Raw genomic sequence first — 18,055 nt, forward strand, 5'->3', positions numbered from 1 at the left:
TCGATCACTCTGTGGCACTTCAGCCATTTAAGTTCAGGGTGGTCCACAGACAGCTGTGAACAATTTTCTCTCAAGTAAGGAGAGAAATCAGATGTAGGCCTAACAGCTCCCCAACCTGAGTCAGTCTGTGGGGGAATGTGGCACCGAGGATGTGGCCGAGTGGTGGGCTTGTGAAGGGGGTGGTAAGGTTCACATGCCTGTAGGTGTTCTAACTAATCAGTGTTCTCTGTTGCGGTGATCGAAGAAGAAGATAAAGATGGGAGAGAAAAAATATCTTATTACTTATAATATGGACTTATTATAATATTTAGCTGAAATTAAATGATAAGGTCAGATTCTGTATATCTTATGATTACGATAGTATCATGATGCTATTTTGTATGTGCATGTGGACTAGAGTGCAATGATTTTACACTCAGTTTAGTTAATAAGTTTAATTAGCAGTGTTTTGAATCCAAAAGTTATAAAACAGGTGTAATGCATTTACATTTAATAATGACTGGTAAATTACAGAAAAAATTACTGACACATTTTAGTGTTTTAACAAAGCATATTTTTTGTTTGAAAACAAATATAAAAATGCAAAATGGCTATGTCACCATATTTATAATGTTAAAGATATGAAAACATATTAGAAAATAAATAGCAGGGTTTTTTTTTAGCAGTTATTTATTTCAGTTATTGAAATAGTAGCTCTTTATGTAATTTAATTAAAAAGGCTTTAATTTAAGTTAATTTAGCAGGTGCTTTACCCATCATTTGCTTTTTAGTGTTTTTCTCTGGTTCCAGTATGATTATATAACACTTTGGAACAAATATGCAGAATAATAATCCATAGCTTGATGTTAAAATGGCAAAAATCTCCACAGCTACAGTGAATTTTCCAGGAGAGCTGACATAAGCTGGGATAAAAGTGATCCAAACTGCACAGAATATGAGTATACTAAATGTAATAAATTTTGCTTCATTGAAATTGTCAGGTAGCTTCCGGGCCAGAAAAGCCAAAATAAAACATAAAACAGCCAGAAGTCCTATATAACCCAGCACAGCCCAGAAACCTATAGCAGAACCTACATTACACTCTAATATGATCTTTTCCTTGTAATACTTCATATTTCTGTAGGGAAAGGGAGGAGATATTGTTAACCAAAGTATACAAATGATGACCTGTACAAGAGTGAAGGCAAGTACACTGAGTTTCTGCTGTAGAGGCCCAAACCATTTCATGACATTGCTGCCTGGAAGTGTAGCTCTGAAGGCCATTAACACCACCCCAGTTTTTCCCAGAACACAAGAAATACAGAGGACGAATGTGATTCCAAAAGCTGTGTGACGCAGCATACAGGACCATGCAGAAGGCTGAGCAATAAATGTTATCGAACAAAGGAAACACAAAAAGAGTGAGAAAAGCAACAAGAAGCTCAGCTCAGAATTATTTGCTCTAACAATTGGGGTTTCCTTGTTTTTAAAGAAAATTACTGCAATGAAAATTGTAAAAGAAACTCCTAGCAAAGAAAATGCTACAAGGATGATTCCCATTAGTTCCTCAAATGACAGGAATTCCACCAGCTTTAACACACATGCAGATTTCTTGTCATTAGACCACAGTTCAGGTGGGCACTTGATGCAATTTATAGAATCTAAACGAGGAACACAATAATATGAATTAATAAATTATTAATGTAATGAAAATTTATTTTTATGTTTGTGGATTATTTAAACTAAGCAATATGCATAATACCTGTTATATTACTGATTTCCCCCTCTGCACATGATACACAGTCAAAGCAGCAGATTGGCCTTCCTTTCTGTACAGCTTTCCTGGTGCCTGGAGGGCAACTGGGACTACACACAGAGACTGGCACCTAAAATAAATATATATTTTTTTTTTATAAATTAATGACTGTAAAATATTCATTGTACATATCTATTCATATAGATTATTTTGTTTACCTCTGATTTATTGTGGGCCCAGGTTATACTGATGTTGTTAAATGACAACTGATTGTGTTTTTGCAGGGAGCTGTCATAGAAGCCCACTTTAACAAACACTGCTTTACCACCTTTGCTTTGTTGCCAGTTCAGTAATTCATACCTTGCTGCAGGGTCTCCATTTTCATCAAAATATACATCCTCTCCATTTGCAGTGGTGAAACGGAGCTTCTTTAACTCATTCACTACCTAAACAAAGCATTTCAATCTCTTCAGTGCCAAATATAAAGTACATGCTGTTCACCATATATTGTTACACTTACCTGCCATGGTTTATTAGTTATGTTTGCGCATGCAATAAGACCTTCTTGCTCACTTTCTCTCTTAGAACAACCGTATGTGTTATGCAGGGCATAAGCCACAGCATAAACAGCCTTGTAAACATTATTTGGAACTCGTAACTCTGAAACATCTGTGTAAAGGTTTTGAACTTGACTGAGACTTTCATTACCTTTGCACATTTGTTCTATCTTAACATTTTCTTGTGTGGTAAGCTTACATTCAAATATCGTCTCCCAAAGCTCTTTGAAAATCTTTGCATCAGAAGCTGGATTAAGTTTGGTCAAAAACGCATGAAGGCCATTGATTTGAGCTTTTGGCATAGCAAAACCCATTGATCCTTTCAGCAGATGTTGCCATTGAGCATTCGCTCGATCAGAAATCCAGGACTCACTTCCAATCCACTGAAACCCAGTCATGTTTTGTAAGGACATTTCGTATAGAAGAACAGCAAAGTCGGAATTTGAAACAAATGCTACAATAACTTTGGAGGTTGAAGCCTTAATCATATCAACAATATTCAGAATTTTTTCTCTGGGTTCCGTTTTTAAGAATGCTTTGGAGTATTCAACACAGATTCCTTCTTCTTTGGCTGCAATGATAAATTCATTTAGACCATTGTTCCCATAGTCATTATCACTGCATAGGGCTCCTACCCAGGTCCAGCCAAAATGCCTGACTAACTTAGCCAAAGCTCTGCTCTGGTAATAATCACTGGGAACAGTTCTGAAGAATGATGGATATTTCTTCTTGTTGCTTAGGCATGAACATGTTGAAAAGTGGCTGACCTGCAATATGTAGATTTTGTTTACTTTTTGGTTATAATTTTTTATCATTAATTTGACAACAGAAGCTTTAGATTGACAAGAATTTAAAATTAGGTTGGGAAAAAAGAAGAGATCTTACCACTGGTATGTGCAAAGGTCCTACAGTAACAGAAATTGCCATAGAAGGACTGGATGATATTTCTCCTATGATTGCTTGAACTGTAGCAGGTTTGGAGCAAGACATTACAGATGTATTTTCTCCATGGTCATTAACTAGAGACAATGATGCTTTTGTAGTTATTTCTACTGATGAACAGGAATCATAAATCTTATAACCCAATTTGACTCCAGGAAGAATATCAGTTCTGTTGTTGATTTCTTCAATAGCATATAACATAGTTTGCATATTTTGAAATTCACGGTAGCTTAAACTGCACGCAAAAGCAAAAAATGTTACAGTGATTTTCAATGAATCACACATGAATCAGTACATTAACAAGTTTATAAATCTTTTTAAATATTTCTGATCTTTTAATTTATAGATCTATGACCATTATTATAATTCCACTTACTAAACTAAAACATATTAAAATTATGATTGTGCCCTCACCTATTACATTTTGGTTTCCAGAGCCCAGATGTAAAAACATGCACTGTCTGCTCCATTTTGCCATGTAAGGTAAAGATACCTCCAATAAGTATATCGCCATCTTTGCTGAGATGAGGTGGATTAGGCAGGCCTAGTAAGGTGCAGGGAGGATCAGCTGCTCTGACCTGAGTGAATAAAAGCCATGCATGCAGAAACCTCATTCTCATCTCTCTCTAAATGTTTAACAGCTGTTTAGCCATTTATATAATCCTTTTACTCCAGTCCCTTGGGTTTAAGAAGTACATTACCTCATTGTATTGTACTGATTAGTGAGGGACACATTTAATTGAATACTGTAAATTTATACACACATCTATTTTGCCTTTTATTCATGCATTCTTTATATTAGTGACTTATTTAAATGTGCCTTGCATAATGTACACTAGACTTAGTTATTACATGCTGTAGCCTACAGATGTATTTGCACTACAAGCATTCATGACTACACATTTAGTTTTTTGTACAAAAAAAAATTAAAACTTTTTATTTTATAAGAAATGTTATAACATGGCACAAACTGGAATTATAAATTCATGTCCATATTATAGATAAATAATAAAGTGCTAATCAATGAGGAATGCTCTTTCAATTGATAACCTGCTTATAGCCAAATATATTTTCAGCACACCAGACTGACCAGTCCCTGACCTGTGTATATAGGCACAGCTAGGTCGCCGGACAGAGGGGCCAGGTGTGGTACTGAGGTCAAGGTTATAAAACTGAACAAAGTTCAGCAGGGTGGACCAGCCCACAGCATTGCAGATGTTTTGGAGGGACACTCCAGAGGACCAATCCTTAGTGGCTGCCACACTTTGGGTCGAGTGAGCTCTGACCCTGAATGGAGCGGGAAGACTAGAAGACTCATAAGAAGATGCAACAACATCAATGATCCCTCTGCTCACAATCTGCTTGTTAAGTCAAGTCAAGTCAAGTCAAGTCAAGTTTATTTGTATAGCGCTTTTCACAACAGACATTGTCTCAAAGCAGCTTTACAGAAAACAACAGTGAAGGTGAATGGTGTGCGTTTGTCCCTGATGAGCAGCCGTGGCGACAGTGGCAAGGAAAAACTCCCTTAGATGATATGAGGAAGAAACCTTGAGAGGAACCAGACTCAAAGGGGAACCCATCCTCATATGGGTGACATCAAAAGTTTGGTCATAAATCTTTCAACAATACAGAACAATTTGTGATCAGAACAATTTGTTAGCAGGGAGGCCTCTACTCAATGGCCTGTAGCAGACGAGCAGTTGATCTGACTTCCTCCAGGGATCCGTCTTGTGGATTTTGGTTTCCAGTGCTCGCACCAGGCACAGCTGGTTCAAATTTTCCTGGTCTGGGGCCTGAAACGGAGGAGGGTAGAATGCCTGCAACCTAACAGGTCGTGGGACCCAATATTGGGTGCAAACAGATGCACCCAATATTGATAAGCTTTGAGGTGAATTTGAATTGAGGTGGATGAGACCCAATCTGAGTCATGTAGCCTATTTTTTACAGTGCTCAGGAACAATGTAGACACGTTTGGCAAGAGTTTCCATGCTACCAGTTTCTTAAGGGAATCAGTCTCTTAAGACTGACCATCTCTAGGTTACGACCGTAACCATAGTTCCCCGAGGGAACGAGACGCTGCGTCAAAACGCTATGGGAACGCCCCTGCGTGACCATGCTCTGAACCACGTGTGAAATCTAGCCAATAGGCAAGCCGTGACGTCATAGACAGGTGACGTCGCGTAAACCAGGAAGCTACAAGATGGCTGTGCGGTGGTAGCGACATTAGCTTCTGCAAAGAGAGAAGGTAAGCGCCGCAGGGATGCAGGGAGTGTGGCACGGAGACGCAGCGTCTCGTTCCCTCGGGGAACTATGGTTACGGTCGTAACCTAGAGACGTTCCCCTTCAGGAACTCGAGCTGCGTCGAAACGCTATGGGAAAGAGTGTCCAATCACGCCACACTGACCAGACCCTGCCAAAAGAGTGAGGGCCTCGGCACCAGCACGCAGAACAGAGGAGCCCAGGGTGGCTCTGAGGTCAAGGCCATAAAACCAGACAAAGGTCAGCGGGGTGGACCAACCCGCAGCGTCACAGTCCCGAAGTGACACTCCAGTGGATCCGGCCGCAGAGGCCGCCACACTCCGGCGGAGCGAGCCCTGAATCGGAGCGGGGACCAGGACTCGCAGCCAAACAACTGCACCCACCACCTCCAAGGACTCGTCCTGTGGAGATAAGCCCCCAGTGCTCGCACTGGACACAGCCGGGTCTCGTAACCCCCGGTCGGGGGCTATAAACAGAGGAGGGCAGAATGCCTGTAACACGACACATCGTGTGGGAGCACCCTGGCCATGCCAGGGGGCAACTCCAGGTGGGACGAGGCAGCTGCCAAGACCCAGACAGGCACCCTGAGTTGCCTCCCGGGCCACAGCCTCCGGGCGCCGCGGAGGAAACGTGTCACCAATGGGACCCACCCAGTGAACACGGAAACCCTCAGGGTTGAAGGAGTTAACCCTGCGGCAAACTGTACCTGCAAAAACACCAGAACTGAACCGACCGGGCGGTTAACTGGGTCAAAGTCATGGTGCTCACACCGTGACGCGAACAGTTGCCATCGTGTGGCGTACGACCTCCTCGTGGAGGGAGCACTGGAGTGGAGAAGGGCCTCTACTACCTCGGTAGAGAGAACAGCCGCCATGAACTGTGCCCCCTTAGGGGCCACAGCCTCCACAACCCGGGCGGGGGCGAACCAGGGTTCCGCCCGCCCTTGAGGTGCCACCAGGAGGAGAAGACTTCCTCCCGGCGAACTCATACCAGAACTCCCAAGAGCAGCGCGACTGGGTGGAAAGGCGTACAGGCGTAGCCTCGCCACTGGAGGGGCCACATGCGGAGAAGGCCGAGTGGAAAAACACTGGACGCTCCCGACATGAGACCCAGCAGCCTCTGGAACTGCCTCACAGTGACTGGCTGGCCTGCTCCTACCCTCCTGACTGCAGTGAGGATGACTACAAACCAGGCGGGAGACCGTGCCCGTAACCCGGCTGAGTCCCACACCACGCCGAGAAAGCGGTCCTCCGCGCTGGGGAAAGTACACGTTACCCGGCGTTTCAGTCTAAACCCCAGTACCTTCATGCAGGCGAGAACAGCATCTCAACGCCGAACCGCCTGGCGCTCTAACGAGCCAACATTAACCAATCGTCGATATAAAACAAAATGCGGATGCCCTAAAGCCGCAGCGGGGTCAGTGCCGCGTTCACGCACTCTGTGAAGGCACGGGGTGAGAGCGCTAGGCCAAACGGAAGGACCGATATTGGTAAGCTTCGCCCCGAAAGCAACCTCAGGAACCTCCCGTGTGCGGTGAAGGACGGCTGCATGGGAGCATGCAACCACCAGATCTAACGTATGACAAATCAGTCCTCGGACTCGACCTGAGACACGACCTCTCTAAACGAGAAACCTGAACCCGAGCCTCAAAAGTGAGTGGTTCAAGGAGTGGAGATCCAGAATGGGATGCAACCCACCGTCCTTCTTTGGAACAACGAAGCACGGGCTGTAGCAGCCTGACTCTCTGAACAAGGAGGAGGGAACCACCTCGACAGCCGAATGGCCCTTCTCCACAGTACGCAGGACCCCCGAGAGACTCCAGGCAGCCCTCCAGACTGACAGAAAGTCTCCACAGGGAGAACCAACCCCTCAGGGCCGGCCCCTGACCCACTCAGAGCGGCTGGAGCGGTGCACTGCAGCCGACTACACCTCCTGAGAGGCGGCGGATCCCCCCCATCCGCAGCGACCATACGGGCAGAATACGGGGAGCAAACCGCTGGAGAACGCTGCGCCCTGAACACGACCAGTGGCAGGGCTAGCAGACAGTCCTCCTGAACCCGAACGGCAGGAGCAGCGCACTGCGGCCATTGAAGCCCCCTGAGAGGCAGCGGATGACCCCCATCCGCAACGAACCTCCGGGCGAAAATAAGGGAGTTAACCGCAAAAGGGAGGCAGCGTTCCGAACACCCTGTGGCAGGGCCGACAGACTGGCCTCCCTGTGGTGCCAGGGAGGGACGAGCGCCGTAGCATGAGGTGCGCACCGCCCTCCAAGATGCAAGCCATCAGGCCTACGCACCACAGCCCGTTCACTAGAGGCGGGGACGACCATCAGGCCGTCCAGCCCCTCCTCGGGCTCAGAGTGACGCCATGGGCCCCTAGGACCTCCCCGCGGGAATCGGGTGGCAACACTCTCACCGGGCTATTTCGCTGTGCCTGGACGTACCAGGGCGAGGCTGCTGCCAAGCAGCCCCATCGGAGCAGCGAGGAACTACCACTGAAACGCCACCGCGGTCTCCTGAACCCGCCAGCAATCGCCCTCACCTACAGCGTTACCAGGTCAGGCCAGGAGGGGACACCATGGCGCTCAGAAGGAAGCTCGCACCATCCCCCATAGCAGGCCAGCCCGGTATGCCTGCAACACACCCATCGTGTGGAAGCAAACCGTGGCCTGACCTGCCGCGTAGCCCTACCCACCAGAGCCAAGCGGCTCTACATAGGCAAACCGATAGCCGTCACAGACGCAACACTCGGGGAGAGATAGCTAGCTAGCGTCTCTACCACAAGCGGCATCGTCCCGTAGCCACGCCACTTCGCTCCAACAACATTCGCGCACAGCGAAAGAACATCGGAAAAGCACGCGCACACACGGGCCTCCCAGGACCCAGACACCTCGGTGCGCAGATCAGGGAAGGCGCTGAGGCTGTGACATAGGGCGCAGGAAACGCACAACCAGCTCACTGGGTGCCACACGACCGGCAAGCTAAATCCAAGCTAAATCCGGCCCGTGCCACGACCTCAAGGAGCCCCACATACAGCACAGGCTGTGAGGAGGCCGCAGGCTCGCTAGCATCCATCATCTTATCCTCCTTGGAGACAGAGACATGCAATGCTGCTCCGCCCGCACCGGGAGAAGAAGCAGCCGCCAGGCATGCTTCCCCTAATTTCCCGAAATTTCATCCACCTCGGAGGAAGAAATACGGAGCACCGCGTCACACACACCGGGAAAAAAACTATTCCAAACATAGCCACACGGCTAATGCTAACAGCCGATACCATCGAGAGCCGAAGCTTCGAGGGAGAGTGCCCACCTCGGAGAGCGCTCTCCGAAATTCCCCCACCTCGGAGGAAGAATACGGAGCACCGCGTCACACGCACCGGAGAAGGAACCGCAAAACGAGCGCAATCCCCGGGGAACGGGAGCTCGCCTCGCAGCCGGGAGCGCATAGCCGCACAGCTAAAATGCTAACAACCGATACCCTCGAGAGCCGACTAAGCACGCTCCTAAGCTAAGCAAACAACACATCGGCTGCGTGTCACCCCCCCCCGAAATGAATCGGGGTAAGCAGGAAACACGCAGACGGAATTCTGCCTGCATATAAGCTCTAGACTGCACAGATAACACACTCAAAGCGCTTACCTGAACAAGCAGGAGCTAATGTCGCTACCACCGCACAGCCATCTTGTAGCTTCCTGGTTTACGCGACGTCGCCTGTCTATGACGTCACGGCTTGCCTATTGGCTAGATTTCACACGTGGTTTAGAGCGTGGTCACGCAGGGGCGTTCCCATAGCGTTTCGACGCAGCTCGAGTTCCTGAAGGGGAACTCTGGTATGTCTAGAGCAGCTTGAGCAGTGCCCTGAAGCTTTGGAGCCTCTGGGGAGATGGCACGACCCCCAAATCCTGTACGTTTTTGGGCGGAAACTGAGGGAGGCACTCGCTGGAGATCATTGTGCCCTGAAGCATCGGAGACATACACCTCCCCCACTCAGCAGAACCCCTTTGACGTCCTGAGCAGTTAAGACCTTTTCGTCAAACCCTTTTGTTGAAGATCAAGATCCTCAGATCTGTCACCTCCCTGGGCTGAATTTCTACTCCTCTTGATGCCTACTCGTACTTGGCTGTTGTAGTGCCTGCCGAGCAGCCTCATGAGAGCGAGGTAAAGAAGCACCGACTGTCTTTTCGACTCCTGATACTTGACTATTGTATTAACAGCATCGCCGAACAGGCTGGTCAGCATGAGAGGGGCATCCAGGAGAACGGCTCTGTCCCTGTCGGAAAGATCGGACAGGGTCAGCCAAAGGTGCCTCTCAGCAGTTACTAGGGCTGCCATAAACCGGCCTATGGCCTAAGCAGCTCTAAAATGTTGTCATCTCTCCTTTAATTTCTTTTGTATCTTTATAAGTAGGTTTGCCTGAAAGGCTTGCAAACAACCTCCAGTCTGACCTGCCACCATATAAGCTTTGCAGACGAAGTCCACTTGCCCTTATTTGCTTGCTTTTCCATTTCCTGATTTTTATAATTTACCGACTTAGCAATGCTTACCTGATCTTATAAATGCGCCAAACAAACATACACAAAGCATTTCCTGAAAAACAGAAGCTAGTGCCAACTACATGGCATGCACTTTCATACTTCTGCTCCATCCTGGCGAACTCTCTACAGAATTCCTGGGAACAGCGTGATAGAGGGGAAAGCGTACAGGCGCAGCCTTGGCCACCATGGTGTCCAGCCCCAGGGGGGCTGGATGAGTGAGGTAAAACCAGAGGGGAGAGTACAATGTCTCTTGAGTCGCAAACAAATCCACTTGTGCTCTGTAAGATCTGTTGCACCACCTCGATGTGGAGCCTCCATTCCCTGGGCCTTGACCCTTGCCTCCAAAGGGCGTCTGCTCCCTGATTTAGGTACCCAGGGATGTAATCTGCCCTCAATAAGCACAGTCCTCCCTGGGACCACAGGAGGATCTGCAGTGCCAGCCTGTATAGGAAGCGAGATCGCAGACCCCCCTGATAGTTGATATAAGAGACCACCAATGTGTTGTCCATATGGAAAAGCACATGGCGATTCCTCAAGTCTCGGAGAAGTGCTTCTGAGCCCTTAGCATGGCCAGCATCTCCAGGCAGTTTATGTGCCAAGTGAGATGAAACCCCCTTCATTAACCTTGGGTGTAGGGCCACTCATGACCACTCCTCACTCAATGAGGGATGCATCCATTGTTAGCATTGTTAACAAGGAGGTCCCAGGACGGGGCCTTTAGACAGAAACACAGGTTCTTTCAGGGAAAAGTCAGGCAGGCCATGGAGGTAGTGCTGTAAGATGCAGAAAGCATTCATCCATGCTGCTTCTGCTTCTCGTCTGGCCAAGCCAATTCAAGTTTGAACACAGCATGAGTCACTGCCTCCAAGAGCTCCTCATACAGCACAGGCTTGTAGAAGTCTGTGGGCTTGATAGTCTCCATACTCTCCTCGGAGGAGGAGGAAGTTCAGAAGGCAGAGTGCAGTGCTGCATCTACTGGGGAAAGAAGAGACAAACCCATCTCCAAGTGCTCTGCCAGACTTGCCTGCGAGCCCGACCAGATCTGATGCCGCCTTGCCTCAGCAACAGCGGGGCCAGAGCCATGAGGGAGAGTGCTCTTTTTAAAGAGCACTCTCTGAGAGCGGAGCATTCGCATAGACATGCAAACACAAAGTTCACGGCTAAAAGACCGGGGCCAAATGTGCGCAAAATATCCTGAACAAACAGAATCTAGTGGCGGCTCCACTACATGCACATTTTACGCTTCCTGATCGTGCCGTTACCCCACCCGGTGACGCATCATTCCATTGGCCAAATTACATATGTAATTGAGAGCATCAAACACCGGAAGCGTTTCCAAAGCATTGTTGACGCAGCTCGAGTTCCTGATAGGGGAACCCTCCAAGCTGGATGAAGATTTCTATTAGATGGCCAGGGGGTTGGATCCTAATGTTGGCCCCTCCCATTTTTTCCTGCTCTCCATAGTGAGTTTTCTTGCTCAAAGAGTGTAAGGGTGCAGGAGTATACTATGATATCCCAGGTGAAAGAGATGATTGAATGGTATCTCTCTTGACAATGCATCACTGCTTTTGAACCACCCTCCCCATGAAACCATGTAGAGCTTATTCTGCACTGGGGGGAAATGTGTTCTAAGTTGCAGGTCATGCTGGTGCTTCCTTTCACACCATGATGGTTTTTCAGGCTGACCAGCTATAAGACATAAGCACAAACAGGGGGAATTAAAGAGGAGGCATTTTTAGAGCTACACTCCATTGATCTCCTTTTCTGTGCAGCCAAGCAAATGGTGAATAGACATCTGTGGCTCAATCTAAATTGCATCAGGGATAGGGACAAGGTGCCATGTCACCTTTCAGTTTTTGCTGACTCTGTTGATACAGTCAAGACACATGCCGAAGTGTTTGATCAATTTCAGCCCAGACGTTATATATTGTCCCAAGAGCTAGATAGATGGGAAGCCATCCTAGCTCACCTCAAATCTTAAAACTCAATGCCAAGAAAGGCATTCTTGCTCCTCCCAAGATCACAATGTATTTGGAGACTTTAGGGGATTTGGTCATGATGCATGCGCAGCTGCCACCTGCACGTATTGCACCCAGTTTAAATATCCTAAAGAATATCAAGCTAGGCCAGAAAGGTCCTGTCAATTGACATCAAAGGTTTTAAGACTCATGGCGGCTGCATCCACGGTGATTTGTTGTCGTCACAAGATGCTAATGACAGGGTCGTGTTTTTCCAAGTAGTGGAGGAGGAAGGAGCACCCTGTGCTGTTGAAAAGGCATGTATGGCAATTAAATGAGTGGTCCTTGCTCTTCGATACTACCTGCTGAAACAGGCCTTCACATCCGTTTAGTCCACACCACACTTCAAAGGTTTTATAGCATAAAAGATTCCAATGCTTAGTAAAGCCTGTTTGATTGTTGTGGTTAAACTTGTCTTCTGACTTTTTTTGCTTCCTTCCTGAACCAGTAAGCTCTCTATAAGTAGATATGCTATTTATTTGGTAATCATATTAGTTACTTTTATTCTCTGATTACCATGTGGTCACAATGCTTAACCTCATATTAAATTTAAGTGGGGTTATACTGATAATAAAAAAAAGGTATTTTATTAAAAACAATTTAATTGCTTATTATATGGACCTATAATTTGATTTCAGCTAAATCATATTATAGGGTCAGATTCTGTATATCTCATAATTACTATAGTAGCATAATGATGCCATAGTGTATGTGCATGTGGACCAGAGTGCAATGATTTTACACAGGGTTTAGTTAATGAGTTTGATTAGCAGCTTTGTGAACCCAAAAGTAATAAAACTGTTGTAATTCATTAACATTTACTGATGACTGGTGAAATACAGAAAGAATTACTGACAAATACATTTTAGTGTTTTTACAATGCATATATTATGTCTGAAAAGAAATATAAAAATACAAACTGGCTATACCACCATATTTAAAATATTAACGGTATGAAAACATTCCTTCAAAAATTAGAGAATGAACAATTTATTTAGCAGTTATTCATTCTAGTTACTGAAATAGTAGCTCTTTATGCAATTTAATTAAAAAAAGCTTTTATTTAAGTTCATTTAGCAGGTGCTTTACCATCATTTGCTTTTTAGTGTTTTTCTCTGGTTCCAGTATGATTATATAACACTTTGGAACAAATATGCAGAATAATAATCCAAAGCTTGATGTTAAAATGGCAAAAATCTCCACAGCTACAGTGAATTTTCCAGGAGAGCTGACATAAGCTGGAATAAAGGTGATCCACACTGCACAGAATATGAGTATACTAAATGTAATGAATTTGGCTTCATTGAAATTGTCAGGTAGCTTCCGGGCCAGAAAAGCCAAAATAAAACATAAAAGAGCCAGAAGTCCTATATAACCCAGCACAGCCCAAAAACCTATAGCAGAACCTACATTACACTCTAATATGATCTTTTCCTTGTAATACTTCATATTTCTGTAGGGAAAGGGAGGAGATATTGTTAACCAAAGTATACAAATAATGACCTGTACGAGAGTGAAGGCAAGTACACTGAGTCTCTGCTGTAGAGGCCCAAACCATTTAATGACATTACTACCAGGAAGTGTAGCTCTGAAGGCCATTAACACAACGACTGTTTTTCCCAGAACACAGGAAATACAAAGGACAAATGTGATTCCAAAAGCTGTGTGGCGCAGCATACAGGACCATGCAGAAGGCTGACCAATGAATGTTATCGAACAAAGGAAACACAAAGTCAGAGAGAACAGGAGCAAGAAGCTCAGTTCAGAATTATTTGCTCTAACAATTGGTGTGTCCTTGTGTTTAAAGAAGATTACAGCAATAAAGATGGTGAGTGAGACTCCTAACAAAGAAAATGATACAAGGATGATTCCTATTATTTCTTGAAATGACAGAAATTCCACGAACTTTAAGATACAAGCAGTTTTCTTGTCATTAGACCACAGTTCAGGTGGGCAACTGATGCAAGTTATTGAATCTGGAGAAGGAAAAAAATTAAATATGAATGTAAGTAATTTTCTTTCTTCTAAAATGTATAAAGTGAATCAAAATATATTTGAAATAACGGTTAATTATTAGTAAATATATGTAATATGCATAATACCTGATATATTACTGATTTCCCCGTCTGCACATGGTATACAGTCAAAGCAGCAGATTGGCCTTCCTTTCTGTACAGCTTTCCTGGTGCCCGGGAGGCAACTGGGACTACACACAGAGACTGGCACCTAAAAAACATTGTTGCTGTATCTAATTTTGACAATTTCTTTATATTTTATTGTTTTCTTATATAGATGTAGATATAGTGTTATTTACCTGTGATTTGTTGTGGGCCCAGGTTATACTAATGTTGTTAAATGATATCTGATTGTGTATTTGCAGAGCATCATCATAGAAGCCCACTTTAACAAACACTGCTTTACCGTCTTTGCTTTGTTGCCAGTTCAGCAGTTCATACCTTGCTGCAGGGTCTCCATTTTCATCAAAATATACATCCTCTCCAGTTGTAGTGGTGAAATGGAGCTTCTTTAACTCATTCACTACCTAAATAATGAATGACATACTCTTCAATGACAATTATAGGCATTTGTTAGTCTTTAGGCTATATTGTTACACTTACCTGCCATGGTTTATTAGTCATATTTGCACATGCAATAAGACCTTCTTGTTCACTTTCTCTCTTAGAACAACCATATGTGTTATGCAGGGCATAAGCCACAGCATAAACAGCCTTGTAAACATTATTTGCAACTCGTAACTCTGAAACATCTGTGTAAAGGTTTTGAACTTGACTGAGACTTTCATTACCGTTGCACATTTGTTCTATCTTAACATTTTCCTGTTTGGGAAGCTTACATTCAAATATTGTCTCCCACAGCTCTTTGAAAATAGTTGGATCAGAAGCTGGATTAAGTTTGGTTAGAAATTCATTTAGTCCATTGATTTGAGCTTTTGGCATAGCAAAACCCATTGATCCTTTCAACAGATGTTGCCATTGGATATTAACTGGATCAGAAATCCAGGACTCACTTCCAATCCACTGATACCCAGTCATGTTTTGTAAGGCCATTTCCTTTAAAAGAACAGCAAGGTCAGAGGTTGAGAGATATGCTACAATAACTTTGGAGGTTGAAGCCTTAATCATCTCAACTACTTTTAGAATTTTTTCTCGGGGGTCCGTCCTAAAGAATGCTTTTGAATATTCAACACAGATTCCTTCTTCTTTGGCTGCAATGATGAATTCATTTATGCCATTGTTTCCATAATCATTATCACTGCATAGGGCTCCTACCCAGGTCCAGCCAAAATGCCTGACTAACTTAGCCAAAGCTCTGCTCTGGTAATAATCACTGGGAACAGTTCTGAAGAATGATGGATGTTTTTTCTTATCACTTAGGCATGCACATGTTGCAAAGTGGCTGACCTGCAATCAAAAGATTTTAATTATGTTAATCATGTGCATTATAATGGTCATCAATAATTTTACAATTGTAAGCATTAGTTTAAAAATATTTTTTTATTTACACAAATTAATTCTTACCACAGGTATGTCTAAAGGTCCAACAGTCACAGACATGGCAATTGATGGGCTGGAGGCTGTTTGTCCTAAGATTGCTTGAACTGTATTAGGTTTGGAGCAAGACATTACAGCTGTGTTTTCTTTATTGCCATTAACTAAGGACAAGGAGGCTCTAGTAGTTATTTCTGCTGATCCACAGGAATCATAAATGTTATATCCCAATTTGACTCCAGGAAGAATATCAGTTCTGTTGTTGATTTCCTCAATGGCAAAAACCATTGTTTGTGCATTCTGAAATTCACGGAGGCTCAAACTACAAGAAGAAAAAAAAAATGGATAGCAATTCGGCAAACTCTGTAATTATTATTAAACAAGTGGGTAGATGTTGTATTTTTAGTTAACTAATATATTACTTATACAAATGTATATCACCTATAGAATGAATATAATTCAATTTACCAATTCCTACTAAGTTTAGATTCTAGTAATATGTTCTCACCCTATACATTTTGGTTGTTGGAGCCCAGATGTAAAGACATGTGTTGTCAGGTCCCATTTGACATGAAAGGAAAAAATCCCACCAATTAGTACATCACCATCTTTGCTGAGTTGAGGTGGATTAGGCAGGCCGAGTAAGCTACAGGGAGGATCAACTGCTCTCACCTGAGTGAATAAAAGCCATGTGTGCAGGAACCTCATTCTCATTGCTCTCTTTGTACAATGACATCCATTTCATCATTTATATAACTCCTCAACTCCCATATTTACCAGACCCCTGGGTGTTAGGAATTGGATTATCTCATTGTATTGTACTGACTATTACAAGGTGCACATTTTAAAATTTAATCACACTGTTGTTTAAATCTATTTACGATGTCATAAACAGGTTTGGAAATGAACTATTTTAGAGAACAAATGTTCTTAATGACCCAATGTTAGACCGTAGTTTCCCATTACGCCCCCAACATTTTTAGCATGTTGGTCTTTGTCAGATATCAATATAAATGCATTTTTTTTTCCTGTGAATCAGCAAAACAACACCCAAATGACAAACTGATGCCTATATGCATTACCAAACAGATCTCATTCTCCTAAACTTCATTCTTGTACAAAAGTTTGTGGAGACTGTTTTTGACTACAAGATGTTTATGCTCATTTATCTTTACATTTATGGCCAAAGAGCAGGGTCCTACCCAGGTTTCTAGCCATCTATCTACCTAATTTTTGCTAAATAAATTTTATATACAATCAAATAACAAAAAAAAACTAATAGAAAGATGCATAATAATCTTTATTGTTTAGTTTCTGTATAAATAAATTAATAAATTTATTCAATTATTTATTCATTCATTCATTCGTGCCTTCAGTGTGGTGGTAAATACTTCACTGGTTGCTGACTTTAATTGTGTAGCACCTCACTGCAGAATGGGTTGAACACAGACATTATGCACCATTTATGTAGGGTGGCTTAGGTTGTTTGTAGTGAACATTTTGTGAAGATGTGCATGTGAGCAGCAGAGTCGGCCCATAGGTGGAGGTAAGAGAGGGGCATGTTGGTTGTGCATAATGGTTTGGGCAGGGAGGAATGGGCTGGATTGCATGTGAACTGTGTCGGCACAAAAATGTCTCTCGTCTTCCAAGGAAAGGCGTAGGATTATCTGAATCATCTCCACAGCTGCTGCTGTCACCAAGAAGAAGAGAGAGAGAAACAGATCCAGTATTAGAGTATAGCCAAAACTTTTTTCAGCTGGCAGTCTCCTCAGTGTCTTTTTACATGCTTGTAGACAGTGAGGAGCTTCCATCTCATTATTCCCTTCCAGCTGTGTCTGGTTACACTGCCCCGACCTCATGCTATGTGTTCAACAGTGGTGCTAAATTGACACTATACATTCAGCACCTTGCCGGCAGTTGTGTTTGGGAGTCAATGCGTGAGTCAATGGCCTATTGTCACAGTGCCCCCCAAGACCCACTATCAGCGGTGCTTGTGCCTCTAGTCCATGTCTTTAAGAGAGAACATCTGCATTGCTTTGGCTGGCCACAACTCGGTGCTGGACCTAAAATGAGAAGTCCTGTATTGACAGAAACCACTGGGTTGCTCTTGCTTTAGTCTTTTGTGTGGGCCATCCAGTGGATTTGGGCATGGTCAGTGACCAGCATGAATTGTCTTCCTGCCAGGTACTAATGTAACTATTCCCCTGCCCACTTTATTGCCAGGGCTTCTTGTTCTACCACAGCATACTGTACCTTACCTGTTTGGCAAGTATCAGTTATCGGCTGACGTACAGCACCTGATGTTCTTCTCCCTCGATGACTTGTGAGAGTATGGCCCCCAGCCCGGTTTCCTGTGAATGAAGGAAAAGCTGAAGTCGGTGTTTCTCAGCACTGCCGCACGGCGAGTGTCCATTTTAGTTCCAGGAATGCCTGGTTTGCTGCCTTAGTCCACCGACTCATTCAGGCTGTCCTTCCTTAATAAGATCTGAGAGGGGGGAAGCC

At 44.3% G+C, this 18,055-nt stretch overlaps 2 protein-coding genes across 2 annotated transcripts; both read right to left on the reverse strand.

Annotated features, from left to right (window-relative positions):
- Positions 1 to 726: 726 nt before the first annotated feature.
- LOC310732648 (extracellular calcium-sensing receptor-like) lies at positions 727 to 3,748 on the reverse strand (the record flags this gene model as incomplete). Its single annotated transcript, XM_083553266.1, has 4 exons — positions 727 to 1,640; positions 1,742 to 1,865; positions 1,954 to 2,181; positions 3,728 to 3,748. 4 exons carry the CDS (start codon positions 3,746 to 3,748, stop codon positions 727 to 729), a joined length of 1,287 nt encoding a protein of 428 aa, XP_083409392.1.
- A 7,071-nt stretch (positions 3,749 to 10,819) lies between these two features.
- Positions 10,820 to 16,261, reverse strand: LOC310732616 (extracellular calcium-sensing receptor-like; the record flags this gene model as incomplete). The annotated part of the gene is made up of 8 exons (XM_083553229.1): positions 10,820 to 10,951; positions 11,051 to 11,140; positions 13,134 to 14,020; positions 14,147 to 14,270; positions 14,359 to 14,586; positions 14,663 to 15,466; positions 15,584 to 15,875; positions 16,062 to 16,261. The coding sequence occupies 8 exons, from the start codon at positions 16,259 to 16,261 to the stop codon at positions 10,820 to 10,822; spliced, it is 2,757 nt and encodes a 918-aa protein (XP_083409355.1).
- Between the last annotated feature and the right edge of the window lie 1,794 nt (positions 16,262 to 18,055).

Source organism: Silurus aristotelis, assembly GCF_946808225.1.
Source record: "Silurus aristotelis genome assembly, chromosome: 10".
NCBI classification, from domain to species: Eukaryota; Metazoa; Chordata; class Actinopteri; order Siluriformes; family Siluridae; genus Silurus; species Silurus aristotelis.